Source organism: Miniopterus schreibersii (genome assembly GCF_964146895.1).
Source record: "Miniopterus schreibersii genome assembly, chromosome: 1".
Classification (NCBI taxonomy): Eukaryota; Metazoa; Chordata; class Mammalia; order Chiroptera; family Miniopteridae; genus Miniopterus; species Miniopterus schreibersii.
Window position 1 is genome coordinate 113,580,628 of NC_138101.1, and position 19,193 is coordinate 113,599,820.

At 38.8% G+C, this 19,193-nt stretch overlaps 1 protein-coding gene across 8 annotated transcripts in view; it reads left to right on the plus strand.

Annotated features, from left to right (window-relative positions):
• The window catches only part of NRP1 (neuropilin 1), a 152,907-nt gene that overhangs the window by 121,022 nt on the left and 12,692 nt on the right, over positions 1 to 19,193 (plus strand). For 5 of the 8 annotated variants that reach the window (XM_081160371.1, XM_081160375.1, XM_081160372.1 and 2 more), the window contains 2 exons: positions 9,361 to 9,465; positions 14,517 to 14,576. In XM_081160371.1, coding sequence (XP_081016497.1) covers positions 9,361 to 9,465; positions 14,517 to 14,576 — 165 coding nt within the window. The remainder of the gene's footprint in view (positions 1 to 9,360; positions 9,466 to 14,516; positions 14,577 to 19,193) is intronic. The other 3 variants (XM_081160373.1, XM_081160374.1, XM_081160377.1) reach the window with 1 other exon arrangement.

Below are 19,193 nucleotides of genomic sequence, written 5' to 3' on the forward strand. Positions count from 1 at the left end.
CTGTATGCTATGGACTTTCTTCTCAGGACTGCTTTCACTGTGCCCCAAAGATTTTTGGGTTGTTGTTTGCTCATTTTTGTTTCCAGGAAGTTTTTTATTTCTTCCTAGATCTCATTGATAACCCATTTGTTGTTTGATAGCATGCTATTTAACCTCCATGTGTTTGAATACTTTTGAGTTCTTTTATAGCGGTTGATTTGTAGTTCCATGCCACTATGGTCTGAAAAGATGCTTAATATGATTTTAATCTTCTTGAACTTACAGAGGCTTGTTTTATGCCCTAAAATGTGGTCTATTTTGAGAATGTTTCATGTGCACTTGAGAAGAATGCTTATTCTGCTGCTTTGGGATGAAATGACATAGAAGCATGGAACAGACTGATGAATCTCAGAGGGGAGGCACGTGTGGGTGGGGGGAGATTAACCAAAGAATTTATATACATTATTAACCACACAGACAGTAGTGTGGTGAAGGCCTGGGGTGGAGTGTGGCATATAAGGGGTCAATGGGGAAAAAAGGGGGCATCTGTAATTCTTCCAACAATAAAGATTAAAAATATAAAAATAAAAAGAGGATATTTAAGGGACCTCTGGACAACGCTTATCATAACAATATTCACATCATAGGGGTACCAGAAGGGGAAGAGAGAGCATAAGATATTGAGAACATATTTGAAGAAACAGTGACTGAAAAATTCCTTAACCTGACACAGAGAATGGATATACAAGTCAAAAAAGTGCAGAAAATTTCAAACAAGATAAACCCAAAGAGCCCAAACCAAGACATATCATAAATAAAATGGCAAAGCTTAAAGACAAAGACAGAATTCTAAAAGCAGCAAGAGAAAAACAGTTACCTATAAGGGAACTTCCATAAGACTAATTTTTCAACAGAAACTTTGCAAGCCACAAGAGATTGATACAAAATAGTCAAAGTAATGAAAAACAAGGACCTATAACCAAGACTATCATTTAAAATTGAGGAGAGAGGAAAGCCAGGATAGCAGCAGAGTAGGTCTAATCACCTCCTCCTAAGATCAAACTGGAATTACAACTAAAATATAGAACAACCAACCTGAATAACCAACTGAGACTAGCTGAACAGAAATCTTATGAACAAGAATTCAGAGAAGCAGCCACATCCCTACTGGTAGAAAGTTCAGAGATGCTCCCACATGTCCCAACTTAGAATCCAGAGCATCATTTCAGCTGCAAAGGTTCCCCTGAAGAACATGGGAGTATCAACCCCATACTAGGCTCCCCAGCCCAGAGCACCATAGTTGGGAAAAGGCACCCACATAACATCTGCCTGTGAAAATCAGTGGGGATTCTGTCTGCCAAGGAGGGACAAGGGTCTGTTAGAGACATAGGTGCCCTCTTAATGTGCCAACATACAAAATCTCATTCATAGCCAACTCACCTGGGCTCCTGCAGAAGAAGAGCTGAGAGGAGTAGAGTCTCTGAGGAGAGACTGGGGCTTTGGGCTTTGGGGAGAGAGCTGAAGGGACAGCTGCCAGGATAACTGTGCTGTGCCCCTCTCCCACACCACAGAATCATCTTTCTTGGGTGGAACACTCTCCCCCTACAGCATCAGTCTGGGGGAATCCAATAGCCCCAACCTCTGAACTTATTGCCCCACATTGCAGAGCTCATCTGCAGCTGAAAAGTCAGCTGCCTAGGCTGGGGTGTAGAGGTCCGGACAGATTCAGAGGGGGTCAATGACTTAGTTGTGTTGATTTGGGATGGGAGCCATTCCCCTTACTTTTTGGAAAACCTGACTAGTCTTCTACCTCATGGGAGATCTGCTAGCCTCACCCTCTGGGCTCCCAGAAGATAACAGCCCCAACCTCCTGACTCCTGGTGGCCTCACCTTGCCAAACATGGACAAGCTAGGTGATCTAGACAGAATCTGAGACAGACTGAGCTATGTGGGGGCCACTCCCCTTACCTTCCCTCAAGCCTGACTGGCAGCTCCCCATCATGGGAGATCCATTAGCCCACCCTCTTGCCTCCCAGAGGCTCTGCCCTGCTAAGCTTGGGCTCTAGGCAGAATCTGGGACAGACTGAACTATGTGGCTCTAGGATGGAGGCCACTTTCCCCTCACATACCAAACCAGTGCAGAGTCTTCCCTTCATATGTCCACATCTTTGTCTATTATGGCCTGATAAATTCTGTTGGCCTTGTTCTAATGACTCTCTGAGACACCCCACCCCACCACAGAGATTTTAAGGCATCCAGCAGGGAACAGCTAGACTTGGTATACCCTTGGACTTTTGTTGAGTGGTCTCAGACCCAACACTGGCACCAAGTTTGAACCTGTATCAATCTGGTGAACACCATTTGCTCCCTACCTGGTGACTCACTGAGAACCTACTTTTGGAAGCCATCCTTGGTGCACAGCTTGGTCCTTCTGATGCACAAAGCCAGCAGATGTGGATTGCTCTGTAGCTCCAAATAAGTTGCCCAGGGCCAGTCACTGGAAGCATCTGATATTGACCTGCACCAGAGATGTTCTCAAGAGGCTCCAGAACCAACATACCTGGTGGCCAGCTTCAGATATTAGAGCAGGATCCTATAAGCTTCACAAGTGGCATATGCAAAGGGATATCTTGGCAGGCACCAGACCCTTCTGAGGCAAATTCCATTTCAGTGGTCAGCACCTGCACGGCACTTCACACACTATGATCAAGGCTGATCATCGTAGTCAGCCAGCCTAAAGGTTGACCTCATGTACTAATGGACCAACAAGAATTAAGACTCCAGTACAACAGGAGGGCCCACATAGCCCACACAAGGGACATTATTGGAGCTCCCAGCTCAAGTGATCAAGGAGACTATGCCACTGGGTTCCATGGGGCACCTACTACATAAGTCCATGCTACCAAGACTGGGAGACATAGAAGATCTATCTAATACATAGAAACACACACAAAGAAGCAGCCAAAATGGGGAGAAAAAGAAATGTGCCTCAAACGAAAGAACAGGAGAAATCTCCAGAAAAAGAGCTAAATGAGACAGAGGCAAGCAATTTACTTAATATAGAGTTCAAAAGAATGGTTATAACAATGCTCAAGGAACTTAATAAGAATTTCAAGAAACATATTGAGAACTTCAACAACATGGAAAAGGACATAGAAACCATGAAAAAGAACAACTCACAAATGAAGAACACAATATCTCAAATTAAGAATACACTAGAAGGAATAAACAGAAGCAGAGGATCGGATCAGTGATTTGGAAGGCAAGGTAGAGAAAACACCCAATCAGAGCAGCAGAAAGAAAAAAAGAATTTTAAAAAATGAGGACAGTTTAAGGAACCTTTGAGACAACATGCAGTGTAACAACACCACATCATAGAGATACCAGAAGGAGAAGAGAGAGAGTAAGGGATTGAGAACCTATTTGAAGAAATAATGGCTAAAGAAAAACCTGGTAAAGAAAAAGACACACAAGTCCAAGACTTGCAGAGAGTCCCGAACAAGATGAACCCAAAGAGGCCCACGCCAAGACACATTATGATTAAAATGGCAAAAGGTTAAGGAAAAAGAGAGAACCTTAAAAGCAGCAAGAGAAAGACAATTAGTTACCTACAAGGGAGTGACTATATGGCTGTCAGCTGATTTCTCAACAGAAACATTTCAGGGCAGAAAAGATTGGCATGAACTATTCAAAGTGATGAAAAGCAAAGATCTACAGCCAAGACTACCCAGAAAAGCTATAATTTAAAATTGAAGGAGAAATAAAGTGCTTCCAGAGGAGAAAATGCTAAAGGAGGTGATTACCACCAAACCAGTATTACAACAAATGTTAAAGGTCTTTCTTTAAGAAGAAGGAGGAAGAAAACAGAGGAACATAGATATAAAGAATAAAATCCCAACAAATACTTTCCAATTAATAATCACTTCAAATGTAAATAATTTAAGTGCTCCAATCAAAAGACACTGGGTAGCTAGCTGAATGAATAAGAAAACAAGACCAATATATTCACAGTCTACAAGAGACCCACCTCAGAACAAAAGATATACACAGACTAAAAGTAGAAGGATGGGAAAAGATATATCATTCAACCTGAAATTTTAAAAAGCTGGGGTACCAATATTTATATCTGACAAAATAGACTTTCAAACAAAGGTCACAATAAGAGATAGAGAGGGACACTACATAATGATGAAGGGAACACTACACACGAGGATATAACCCTTGTATACATTTATGCATCCAACATAGGAGCACCTAAATGTATAAAGCAAATCTTGAGGGATATAAAGGGAGAGATTGACAGTAATACAGTCATAGTAGGGGATTTTAACACTCCATTGACATCACCAGATATACCTTCCAGACAAATAATCAACCAGGGAACAATGGCCTTAAATGACACACTAGATCAGAGGAATTTAATTAATTTCTTTGGAGCATTTCAGCCCAAAGTAGCAGAATATACATTCTTCTGAAGTGCACATGAAACTCATTCTAGGATAGACTGCATGTTAGGACACAAAACAAGTCTCAATAATTTTAAGTACACTGAAATCATATTAATCATCTTCTCTGACCATAATGGTATGAAATTAGAAATAAATCATAATAAAAAAACTGGAAAACACACAATCACATAGTGGCTAAATAATATGCTACTAAATATTGAATGGGTTAACAATGAGGTCAAGGAAGAAATGGAAAGATACCTTAAGACAATTGAAAATAAAAGCATTAATTCATAGCATTACAGGCCTACCTCAAGAAACAAGGAAAATTTCAAATAAACTATCTAACCTTACACCTAAAGGAACTAGAAAAATAATAACGAATAAAGCCCAAAGTGAGTAGAAGGAAAACAATAATAAAGATCAGAGCAGTAATAAACACCATAGAGTCTAAAAAGCAATTCAAAAGATCAGTGAAACCTAGAGCTGATTCTTTTAAAAGATAAAGAAAATTGATAAACTTTTAACCAGACTCATCAAGAAGAAAAGATAACCCAAATAAATAAAATCAGAAATGAAAAAAAAGTGACAACTGATACCAAAGAAATACAAAGGATTGTAAGAAAATACTACAAACAGTTATATGCCAACATATTAGACAATCTGGAAAAAATGGATAAATTCCTAAAAACATACACTTTTCCAAGACTGAATCAAGAAGAAACAGAAAATCTGAACAGACTGGTTACTACAAACATCAAATCAGTAATCAAAAAATTCCAGACAAGTTAGAATCCAGGACTGGATGGCTTCATAGGTGAATTTTACCAAACATTCAAAGAAGAATTAACACTTATTCTTCTCAAACTATTTCAAAAAATTCAAGAAGAGCGAAGGCTTTTAGTTCATTTTACAAGACCAACATTACTCTGATTCCAAAATCCAACAAACACATTACAAGAAAAGAAAATTATAGGCCAATATCCCTGATAAACATAGATGCAAAAATCCTCAACAAAATATTAGCAAACTTAATTCATCAATACATTAAAGAGATGGATCAAGTAAAATTTATCCTGGGGATGCAAGTTTGGTTCAATATCCAGAAGTCAATTAACATGATACACCACTGAAAAATAAAGGATAAAAAGGGTATCATTATCTCAATAACTGCAGAAAAGCATTTGACAAAATCCAACAACCATTTATGATTAAAAAACCTTTCAGCAAAGTGAGAATAGAGGGAACATACCTCAACTTAATAAAAGCTATATACAACAAACTCACAGCTAACTTTATTCTCAATGAGGAAAAGCTAAAAGCATTTTCCTTAAGATCAGGAACAAGACAAGGATGTGCACTTTTACCACTTTTATTCAACATAGTATTGAAAGTCCTAGCCACAGTAATCAGACAAGAATAATAAATATAAGGCATCCAAATTGGAAAGAAAGAAGTAAAACTATAATTATTTTCAGATGACATGATACCATAGATTCCACCAAAAAACTATTAGAGCTGATAAATTCAGTAATGTAGTGAGATACAAAATTAATATCCAGAAATTGGTTGCATTTTTATGCACCAATAACAAACTATCAGAAAGGGAAATTAAGAAAACACCCCATGTAAAATCTCACACACACACAAAAAGTACCTAGGAATAAATTTAACCAAAGAGATAAAAGATCTGTACTTGCAAAAATCATAAGATTTTAAAGATTTGGAGAAGATACAAATAAATGACAGCATATACTGTGTCGTGGATACAAAGAATTAATATTGTTAAAATGTCCATACTACCCAAAGCAATCCATAGATTCAGTACAATTCCTATCAAAATACCAATGGAATTTTTCACAAAATTAGAACAAGTAATTCTAAAATTTATGTGAAACTACAAAAGACCTGGAATAGCCACAACAATCTTGAGAAAGAACAAAGTTGGAGGCATCACACTACCTGATATCAAACTAAACTACAAAGCCATAGGAATCAAAACAGCATGATACTGTTATAAAAACAAACACATAGATTAATGGAACAAAATAGAGAGCCTAGCAATGAACTCATGCCTATATGATCAATTAATATTTGACAAAGGAGATAAGGCCATACAATGGGATAAAGACAGTGCATTCAATAATTGGTGTGCATTCAATAGCTGGACAGATACATGCACAAGCATGAACTAGACCTCTTTTTCATACCACACGCAAGAAAAAACTTAAATGGTTTAAAAACTTAAATATAAGACCTGAAACCATAAAACTCCTGGAATAAAACATAGGCAGCCAACTACTTGATATTGCTCTTTGTAAAATTTTTTTATAAAGCATCTCAGGCAAGGGAAACAAAATGGGACTACACCAAATTTGAATGTTTTTGCACAGAAAAGGAAACCATCAACAAAATGAAAAGGCAGCATACTAAATGGGAGAAGGTATTTGCCAAGATGCATTAGATAAGGGCTTAATATACAAAATTTATCAAGAAATTATACAACTTAACACCAAAAGAACCAAACAATCCAGTTTAAAAATTAGGTAGTTTCACCCAGCCGGCATAGCTCAGCAGTGCACCCACCTGTGATCCAGGAGATTGAGGCTTGATTTCCAGTCAGGGCACATGCCCGGGTTGCGGACTCACTCTCCAGCAGGGGCATGCAGGAGGCAGCAGATCAGTGACTCTCATCATTGATGCTCCTATCTCTCTCTCCCTCTCCCTTCCTCTCTCTAAAATCAATAAAAATATTTTTTAAAATTGGTTAGTTTCACTTTTTAAAATGCAACAGCTGTGCTGAATTTTTTTTATCATGAACACTTGAAATAATAAAATAGGCTTCATTTATTTTTAAAAAAATGGGCAGAGGACCTGATAGGCATTTCTCCAAAGAGGACATACAGATGGCCAATAGACATATGAAATGATGCTCAACGTCACTAATTGTCAGAGAAATGTAAATCAAAACCACAGCATAATATCACCTCACACCTGTCAGATGGCTACCATCAATAAATCAACAAACAACAAGTGCTGGCAACTATGTGTGGAAAACGGAACCCTCGTGCACTATTGGTGGGACTGCAAATTGGCACAGTCACTGTTTAAAACAGTATGGATATTCCTCAAAAGAATTAAAAATAAAACTACCTTATGACCCAATAATTCCACTTCTGGGTATCTGAAGAAATCATAACAATAAGTCAAAAAGACATATGCACTTCTTTGTTAACTGCAATGTTCTTTATAATAGCTGAGATATAGAAGCCACCTAAATGTCCATCAGTAGATGAATGAATAAAGAAGATGTGGTACATATATACAATGGGATATTAGTCATAAAAAAGAATGAAATATTACTATTTGCAACAACATGGATATCCCTAGAGTGTATTATGCTAAGTGAAATAAGTTAGACAGAGAAAGACAAATACCATATGAGTTCACTTATATGTGGAATCTAAAAAACAAAATAAATGAATAAAAACAGAAAGAGACTCATGGCTACAGAGAACAAACTGATGGTTATCAGGTGGGAGGGGCATTATGGGCTGGATGAATAAGGTGAAGGGATTAAAACATACAAATTGGTAGTTACAAAAAGTCACAGTGATGTAAAATACAGCATAGGGAATATAGTCAATAATATTGTAATAACTACGTGGTTCCAAGTGGGCACTAGATTTATCGTAGTGATCACTCTGTAAATTATATAAATGTCTAACCACTATGCTGTACACCTGAAACTAATATAATATTGCATGTCAACTGTAATTGAAAAATATAAAAAGTAAAGTTGAAAAAAATAAGTAGAGCCTGGAATATTTGAGTATGCATTTTACAAAGTGTAGACTGTATGCCTAAACAGTGTGCACAATACCTGTATGTGCTGATTTCCTAGTTACTGTTGGTGTGTGCTTTTGGACAATTGAGGAAGTTGAAATTATTTATGCTTCTACATTTGTCATAACTCTGTTCAGTATTTAAGCACAATAACAATGTCAAATTTTTATTGAGAAATCAGCCGTTACCAGCACATTCCTACTGAATGGAAGCTATTAGAGAACAGGCCCCCAATCTTGTCTGGTTCTCAAGCATCAAGAGAACTGTACATTATCTCCAGTCTCATAAATTGAAATGTATTGCCAAAAACTGTAAAATATTAAACAGGTTGCAAAAATGAATAACAGGCTGAAAAAAATAGACTGAACTAAATTTAAAGAACTTCAAAAGCAGTCTTTGATTAATGTTGGATACCTTTCATCTAGAAACTCAAAGATATGGGAATACCTGCCAGCAGTGGAATGCAGTCCTCTGGGAGTTAAGATAAAATGACCCCAGGGTATCTAAGACAAGTCCTCTGAGACACCTGATCTGGAGAGGGATCACAAGTTGATGGAAACAAAGTTACTCTTAAAAGAAAATTCCCCAAAACAGAAAGAACAATATTGTACTAAAAGTGAATGAGTTGGGGGCCTCTTTGGGGGAAAAAATTATAATATGAACTTAGTAAGTACGAGGAATTATAAAAGCATTCATGACAAGTGAGCTCTCTAGCACCTTGAAAGTGAAAGGAAAAACAGTTCATGCAATGCCTCTAAAATCAAAGTTCTCAACTCCAGGGTCATAAATAAATAACCAGTGAGAATTCAAGAACTTTTCAGAAAAAGGATGTTTATGTAGATCACAATATAGAAAATGCTAAGGTAGCCAACTATGTTCAACAGATATGGATCAAATACCAAAACAAAGCAGTCCCCAGTGAATTCTGCAAAATCCAAGTCTATTGAGCTCCTGAAAGAGGTAAACTATGCTCCTGGCCTTCTTGCCACAGATTTGAGTTTTCTGCAAAAGTGTTAGCAGATTCAATAGCCAGAGGCTTGAGAATACATTTCAGAAGTGAGATAATAATCCTTGGATCTCGTTTCAGCACCTACAGCTGGACCGACCACTCCCAATGGGAACCTGGTGGACGAATGTGATGACGACCAGGCTAACTGCCACAGCGGAACAGGTGATGACTTCCAGCTCACAGGTGCAGAAACCATACTCATCCCATTGCTGTGCTGTTTCAGTTCATTGCTGTTGTTGAGACCAGCTGATTAATGCATTTGTGTTTATGTAACTCCTCATGGCAGTGGTCATCAAGGTGGTGGCAATGCTGCCCCAACAGAGGCAGCCTTAAGACATGCATCTTTATTTCCTCCATGTAAATAACTTGTTCTTAACAGCCATGGCCATTTGAAACAATAACTTTAGCCACTTTCAAAGCCAATGCTAGGGTTATTTTAATTGAATAAGAATTTCTCCATGACTAAAAGTGATGAACAGATCCTCATCTTCAATCCCACCCCCATTAACCCATTAATTACATAACTACACACTTTAAAATGTTTATTTTTCTTTTCTAGTGAGTACAAATTTTTCGAGTGGATCTTTTATCCAACTAATTGATGAAATTAGGCTTATCATTGAAATGCAGCTTTAAAGTTAGGATTTGTTAAATGATTTTACATTAAAAGTTTCAAGGACAGAATCAGTTGTCCTTACACATTACCACGGACTAGCAAATATATCAAGGCTGGCATGTGCCAAATGCCTCACTAATTAATTTAGAGCATTACTCCATAATATTCTAAAACCCTCAAAGCTAGCAAGTGACCTTCTCTTCCACTTGGAACGGCAGAGGAAATGTTAGGCAAGTGGAAAATGGGATTTCACCATTTGGAAATTGTCCAAGGCACTAGGATTTTCACTCTATTGTTGCAAAAGGCACTATGGGACCTTTACTGCTACCTGGGTCAAAATGCAGTTTCATATAGCATCTGACTCTCATTTTAGATTGAACATGAGCCCTTGGATGCAGGTCTGTATTTTTACCCAGAAAGGACTCAGAGAGCCCACATTATTTATTTCCATGGGTGAAATTGAAGGCATTACCATGTAACTGCATAATAGTGCACAATGTTATTGGCTAATGCATTCATGTAAAATCTGGAAAGAAATGTCCCAAAGTACATTTCCAATTACTTCAGAAGCCCTCCTCTGAAGGAGTGAGAGAGCTCTGTACTCTGAGATGGAATAAGGAATAAAACCTAGCTCAGAAATTTAGTACCATGTACTGGGTTTACATTTAAATCCCACCTCCTAAGGTCATCTCCCTGAAAATTTTCAGGTTAATCACTTTCATGCACATGGCAAATAAGTGTTATATTGCTGTGGGCTTTTAAAAACAAAACTTGTGTATAAGTAACCATAAACCACAAAAATTACTCTAATTAATGCAGAGGCATTTTCTTTGCAATATGTCAAGTTCAAGCTGAAAACCCTACTGCTGAGGTTAAAAACAGAGTACCATTCTATGAATCAGGTCCCATGGAACCTTCCCAGGGTTTCCTGTAAACACTGCCAGAAACCTAAGGCTTTTTGCAGACCCTATCACACATCCATAGTGAAATTCCTCATTAAAAGGAATCACTGCAATCATCACAGTATACCCTTTTCAATTAGCCTCTTATGGAGAGGGTTTTTTTCTGTATATACCCTAAAGTGGTCAGTTAATATTGATTAGAACAAAGTCTCAGATTTACTCCTTATATCAGAACAACCAACCTTCTCATTTTTGCATCAGTTCATTACTGAATCAATTGAAACTAAAGCCTTTGAATGAAATAGAGCAAGTATGTTAGCCTGGAGCAAATTGTGTATAGCAGTGAGTTACAAACCACAGAAAATGGGTCATTTAGAGTAGAAAAGTGGCAATCCTTTAAAACTATAAGGCTATGGCCCTACTGGCGTGTCTCAGGGGTTGAGCGTCGACCTATGATCCAGGAGATCGAGGTTCAAATTCCGGTCAGTGCACATGCCCTGGTTGCAAGCTTGATCCCCAGTGGGGAGTGTGCAGAAGGCAGCCGATCAATGACTCTCTCTCATCACTGATGTTTCTGTCTCTCTCTCCCTCTCCCTTGCTTTCTCTGAAATCAATAACAATATATTTAAAAACAAAACAAAACATACAAAAAACTAGAATGAATTTTTTTCTTTGTACATAAAAAAAAGATTTCAAAAGCTGTAGATAAACCATAACCTTATAGTTTTGTTTTGTCTTTTAAATATGTCTTTATTGATTTCAGAGAGAGGAAGGGAGTGGAAGCGAGAGATAGAAACATCAATGATGAGAGAGTCGTCATTGATCAGCTGCCTTCTGCACGCTCCCCACTGGGGATCAAGCTTGCAACCAGGGCATGTGCACTGACCAGGAATCGAACCACTATCTCCTGGATCCTAGGTCGATGCTCAACCACTGAGCCACACCCAGCCAGGCTGTTTGTGTGTTTTTTTACATCTTATCATGGCAAAACAAAAGTTATTTTCTCAGGCCAGCACGTTTGTCTTAACAATTCTATAAATATATACATAATGCTAAGAGCTTCTGGGGTGTTCATAATGCACACTTCACACCTCCATCAAGGAGGGCTTTTAGAAGGTATTTCATGCTTCATATTCATTTATTGCATAATAACCAAGTTTGCTTAGTGAAGCTATTTGTTATCCTTTTCTGAAAAAGCATGTGCTCATATATAAATGTTTTCAAGAAGCAAAACCATCACCTAAGTCAGGTATCTTTTCACATGTGAACAAGTCACATCCTAGGCACACACACAACTCTGCATTCTCTTTGCTCACTTTGGCACAGGCTTTACTGTCAGAGCAGCAAACCTTGAATGTTTAGTACAATAAAAACAAACTAAAAGCATTTTCACTTTAATCCTGATAGGTGGGGGAGATTGGGATCAAGGCTCTCTTTAACAGAGTTCAGTTCTTTTTTTTTTAAATATATCTTTATTGATTTCAGAAAGAGGGAAGGAGAGGGAGAGAGAGATAGAAACATCAATGATGAGAGAGTCATTGATCGAGCCCACAACCCGGGCATGTGCATTGGCCGGGAATCGAACCCTGATTGCCTGGATCCTAGGTCGATGCTCAACCGCTGAGCCACGCTTGGCAGGGCAAGTTCAGTTCTTTAAAGCAGATGTTGTTGCTTTAATTTCTCCTCTAGGGTGACTTATTTGTACACAAAGAGACATAAGTATTATAGTAAAATGCTCATCACTTACAAATAACAAGCGAAATGTACCCAGTGCATGGGAATGTGGAGTGGTTTTGCTCTCCCACATTTGCTTGCCAATGTGAAAATTCACCTCCAAGTTATTCATTTGCAAATGCCTTTGAACTCATTAGATAATACAATCGCCTTCAAAAGCACTGGGAGGCCGAATTTCACCTTGGTTCTGTGTGTACCCAAGAGTGAAATTTGGCTTCCAACCTATAACAAAACTGATAATGCATATCGGTTTTAAAAAGTGAATTTTCACCTTGGGTTTTTCTCCTATAAGACCACTGGGAACAGAATGCTAATGTATTCTGGCCTCCCTCCAATTCTGCCATTATAGATTCACCTTCTTAACCCATAATATATAATTCCTTCTTCCTGGTGCCTGCCTCATTGAAGCCATGAACACGTGTGACCACTCAGCCAGAACATTTATTGGGAGAGCAGGGCTATCATGACTTTGTGCTGCAGCAGATTAGCTCAGAAATCTTAAGACCATTCCAAGAGCACAATTCTACTGCTCTGATTCATGATCTGGATGCTTTCTATTCCGTGGGAGCTGCAGGATAGGATTCTGGCCGGGTACAATAGAGATGAGCACAGATCTGTATTGAATGAAATTATTGGAAGGTCTACAGTGGCATCTTATAACTGCCTCCAAAACTCTCCATGACAGTCATGGGCCCACCCCATGCCTTCCTTACTCTGAGCCTGCCCAGGACTTTATCTCTTGGGATAGCAAATAGATTGTCTCTGAGCATGGTCTATAGTGCATATACTCTTCTTTTTCTTTTTTTTAAATATATCTTTATTGATCTCAGAGAGAGGAAAGGAGAGGGAGAGAGAGAGACAGAAACATCAATGATGAGAGAGTCATTGATAGAGCCCGCAACCTGGGCATGTGCCGTGACCAGGAATCGAACCCTGATCGCCTGGATCCCAGGTCGACGCTCAACGGCTGAGCCACTCCCAGCCTGGCGCATAGACTCTTTAGGAGAAATGCCTAAACAAGCACCTAGGTAATAAACAGCAAAGCAGAGTTTCCCAAGCTTACTGGATTATAAGGCTCACCTGAGAAGTTTTCAGAACTACATATGTCAAGGGCTGACCCCTAGAGATTCTGGTTCTCAGATCTGAGGAGGGTAAGTGGTCTGGGAACTGCAATTTCAACAAGCAGTCAGGTGATTCTTCTGGTTGATCAAATTTAAGACAGAAGTATAACAATGGAGAGTGGACAATGGAAGGGGTAACAGAGAAAAAGAGGATACAGCTAAGTTTCCACATGGTCTCCTGACCAGCAATTTCAAAGTCGACCCAAACTGACTGAAAGTTCACATTGCTCAAAGTATTGTTTGTGCAAGCTCCAGTTCTTTGGAATTGTGAGGAAATGTTTCTCCCCTTCTCCTTTTCCTGCAGCTTCTCCAAATTACATATTGGGCAGAATATCTGTCCTTGGAGAAAAAATAAACAACTATTACTGTAGCAAAAAAAAAAAAAAAAAAAAGGAGGAATTACTGCCACCCAGTTTAAACCTTCGGTTTTTAAAATAGATTGTGGGACCAGCCTTGCAGTTCCCCTGAAGGCACACATCTGAAACCTTGGGAAATTCTTTGAAGCTTAGAGGTCTTGGTCACGTTTAATACTCAGTTGCTGAGGACATTTGGAGGCCTTTGTTTTCACTGTTGCAATTGCATGCCATGCTCAGTCTAGGAATCAGGGAATGGCCTTGGAACCAAGTTTCAAACTTTCTCTACCACCTGGATGTTTTATGACTAAATGTGTTGGGTAAAAAATAATAATTAATAAGCAAAATTTAAATAAAACAATGACTATAGCTGGGATTAAAAGAAGGTTTTTCTGTGGAAAAGGTTTGCCTCTGTGAAATGTATGTAAGCATACAACATTTCTCTACTGCATATTCTCTACAATGCTTCCTTTTTCTCACTTTTGTATGTTACTGTTTTGTTTTTCAGGTGGTACCACTGTGCTGACCACAGAAAAGCCAACCATAATAGACAGCACAATACAATCAGGTATCAAATAAAATAGAAAATGTGGTAGATTTTCCATATGCCTATCCTCCCCATCCCCCCTTCCAAAATAGAGCATTTCTGCACTTCTGGGTTTCAGGTTCCCTCAAAGTCCTAGAAAGGAGATGCCATGCAGCATCTGGTCTCCAAGCATGAGCCATAAATATTGCTTCCCTTCCATCCACATGTATATATAGCAGGGAGTGAGATTTCCTGCTCCATCAGTAATTGCCTAATGGTGACAACCCTGCTCTCAACTGAAGAAATCAGGTAGCATGCTTTGTTTAAAGGCAGCACATCTAGGACATGGACTGTGTTTGCAAACTACAGGAGAAGGACTGTTTTCATCACCATTCTACAAAATTGAGACAGGCAAAGTTTGTCAGTTTTGCCTGCCACAGAGTTGGCAGTTTTACAACAGTGTTTCCAGTGGACGTGCCATGAAATAGGGTGCAGGAAGCCACAGCTACGATTGTACATAAGGAGAGGGCCACCCTTGGGAACTGCACCTCCTCATCCTTTTATTAATAGAAAAGCACAATGACTTTTAAAACCCTTGGTTTACTGTTTATCAAGGCCAACCATAGTTAAATGGGGGCCTCCCTCTCATTGTCCTTTGTATTGTGTTAGTATTCTGTAAAATTCTTCCCCACAGATGCACACGGAGGGAAACAGTCAGTATAAGTAATCAGAGGTTTTAAATACTTTAAAGTTAATCATTAGAGTAAGGTGAGCAGGTCAGCTTTCCAGCCTCTCCCATTTCCTTTATAGAAGTTCACTCAGCCTTGGCCTCCACAGTCATTTATTAATGAGACGTGTGGTGTATGTCAATGTTTCCTCAACACTAGGACACTACACAGTTAGGTAGAGAGTAGAAAGGACTGCTCTAATTAGCATGCTTCCTTAAAGGGCCCTGTCACCATTGACCTGATTAAACTGCAAAGCAAACTTCTCTTCAGTTGGATTTAATCCCAAGTTTCCTGTAGTGTAATCAGGTTGACAAAATCCTTGCTACCACACAGCTCAAACACCCCAAATACTGAAAGAAGAAAGAGAAGAATAATCTGTTCACCAAAAAATTCCCAAAACGCTGTAGTCCTACCCACATCTTTTCACGTTATAAAATGTGGCCTTAATGGATTGTGCAGCAACCTGGGATGGCTGAAGGGGCTTCATGAGGGAAGCGCAGCCTCTCGCTTGCTTCCTGCTTTTCCTGAGAGCTTAGTTCCTCAAGGTGGTTTTCTTTGGAACAACCACCAGCTGGCTCTCTATGACTCTGTATTAGAGAAGAGGGGTGAGATGAAAAAATGAAGTTCTAATAATGTAGCAAACATTTTAACTGTTGTTTTAGTTTCTTCTCCTGCCAGAGAATTAATTAAAACCACTATGAAATTGCCAACTAACTTGTTTTATCTCATCTCTCCTCTTGCCTATCAAAAGACCTAGGGATCATTAAAGAAATAAAAGGGAATGACAGCTGCAGGGAAAATAGAAAGGTATATCAGATCCCCAAATCAGGTCATTCTCCCTAAATGTGGAAGGTCTATATTGTCAGAGCAGGAATGGCTTTGTGAACACACTTGATTTGTGCATGAGCTCAAGGCCATTGGTATGAAGGCTTCATAGAGGAGCTCCAGGACCAGACAGTCATCTCGCAGGATCTACTGTAGTCAGGAGGCAGATGTGCAAATCATGAACCAGAAAGACCCATCTTTACCACAGTATGAACAAGTTCATGTCAAGCCACAGGGTTTACTGATAGGGTCCAGTTTTGAATTCCAGGGTCTGCCCAGAGTCCCTTTACAAATCACCTTGGTTTCCTGTTTTTTTCCTTTGCCTGAATCACAAATCTGACTCCAAGTCTTTGTTTGTGGATAATGGATGTCTGATATCTTTTGAGGGGTTCCATACATGCTCAGAATGCTCCATGAGGATCTGAGAGTGTGAATCAGAGGCCAGGTCTAACTCTAAAGTGTTCCCCAGTGGTTAGGTCTACACTGGTCTGCAGGCTTCAGATTCTTCAGGTGTACTTACAAGCAGCAGAAAATCAGACCCCTAAACCTTCATTGTAATCTGATTTTGATGAGGCCTGTATAGACTCAAACAGTCTCAAGATTTCATTTTGAGGATTCTTATCAATATAATAAACTCAGTGGGCATATAATATTTATATACTGTCTGGGCTATAAATCAGATGCACAAAAGCCAGGAACTGATGAGAATCCTGCATTTTAAATCCAGGTGAAGCCTTTTACTCTCTGGTGATCTTCAAATATTCCTAGAGTTGCTCAAAGTGTATTCATTACCTGTGATTACATGGCCCTCAGTTCCTCCACTTGTTTGTTTGAAAAGTCCAGTCTATGAATAAGCAAGTTAACGCACTCAATAGAAATGCAGATTAAAAGTAAAATCCCTGTGCATATACGGTGCTAATGATTCAACTGCGGCAAGATGGGTTCAACAAACACAGCTGGTGCTTGCTCACAGGGGCTATAAATTTGTTTTAATTTCAGAATATTGTTTCCTGCTATTTTTAAGAGTCAAGAAGGAATTTAGCCAGATTATTCCTAATGAATTTAATAAGAATTGGGTAATATTTTGAAGATTTAAAGGTCAATAGTCCTATATACTTATTTCACTCATTCATTGCTTTTTTTCTCTTTCTCAACTCTTTTTTCCACTTCTGTCTTTCTCTCTTTCTCTGTTTTTCCCCATTTCTATAAATGTTTATGTGCATTTTGTGTGTTTAATAGCCTTTCTATCCAGGCTTGAATTTTCAACACTGAGTTACTCTTACTTTATACCCCTCCCCCACAAAATCATAGATTTTTTAAAAATTTATTTTAAATAAGCAAGATTGACAAAAGTAAGTTATACAATCAGGACAAAAACATAAAAGAGTAGTAAAATAAAAATGTTAGAGCAGTTTACCCTGTTAGACTCACAGAACTAGAAAGAATATGGAAGATGGATCCAAACCGCCATTCACTAAAGCAGGAGAAATGCCTAAATCATCCTTTCAGGCAAAGCTGTCTGTTAATTGCAAAAACACCCCAGTTCATATATTTATGATACCACCAGAATATTGATAGCCAAAATAATGGATAATGTGGTTTTCTGTGCTATGCCATAAATTTAATGTATTAACAGGTAAATAGAACCAGAAATGTGTGTGCTGTAATGGCTTGCTGCCTTCCCGTATGTGCATGTCTTATAAACTACATTTAAGGAGAAAACCCCAAGCCACACACGCATTAACATTTTCCAGTATTAACATTTTCTAACATGAGATTATGCAACAATACATTTATGGGTTGTGGGTGTTGACATCCAAGATTGTTCAACCAAGTCACTGTTCAGTTGACTTAACTTCATCTGCATGATTCAACCTTGTTGCACAAGTGTGGTAAATTTCTGAAAGGATTTCTCATGCTCTAAGAAGTCCTATTTCATGGTTATGATAGACTAGACATGAAATAACGCTCTCCAATAACATTGTAACAGTGAAGTGTAGCCCTTTTGCATATGAAATTGCTCATGTTGTACACATCACTTACTAGTTTACTTTCTCACACTAACCCTGTGCATGCTTTAAGAGGTCACATTGTCATTGAAAGCACAACTCCATCCTTCTCAGTTTTAACAATTCATGTAGTGCATTTCTTTCAAATTTTCACATTAGCATTTGGAAAGAGTTCCTTGGAAACTAAAAATGCAAAGAAAATAAATCTTTATCTATTCAATACATTACAATTCCTCTTGCCATTGTTAAAGTGGGGGAGGAGCAACGGAGCCTGGCTCATAGAAGAAAGCAAGGTATTTTGTATTAAATACTTAGGTAAAGTTAAAGATCAAAACAAGGTATGTTCTCAGCCTGTTATATGTTGTCCTCTAAAACAGCAGATAATACCACACTTCCCTTATTGTACACAGGGATGGTTTTGAGACATGTTTAAGATCACTCGGCCAGGCCCCCTAGGCACCTTTCTCTCCGTTTCAATGCTGCCACCTTGTGGACTGCCTAAGCTGTGAGCAGCACAGTCCCCCGGCGGGGAAAACAGGCAGCTTTGTATTTCATTTTAATAGGGAGGAGGCCTGGAACTGACAGAAGCATGAGCATCTTATCTTTAGGATTCGTTTTGTTAGCTTAAGTTTACCAAAAAAATTCGAAGCATCAATGATTTTATTTTTTCCATGCTTAAAACTCAAGCTACTTTCAAAAGGAGGGTGGAGTAAAAATAAAAAATAAAGATTTTAAAAAGCAATATAGTGAAGTAGCACCCTGTAGAACACACAAGAGAAATCATCCCTGAGAAGCCACTCATACTTTCCTCTAGGATCCCAAAGGAAGCGTTTGGAACATTAAGAAAATTTAAAACTTCCCTGGTTGGTGCAGCTCAGTAGGTCGGTGTGTCTTCCTGTGCACCAGAAAGGAGGAGGGCTCAATTCCAGGTCAGGGCACACGCCCAGGCTGCAGGCTCCGTCCCCAGCCGGGGCACGGATGGGAGGCAACCAATCGATGTTTCTCTCTCCCCCGCTCTTCCCCTCTCTCTCAAATTAATAAAAAATAAAAATAAAAAAACATATCATTGGGTGAGGATTAAAGAAGCAAAAAATAAA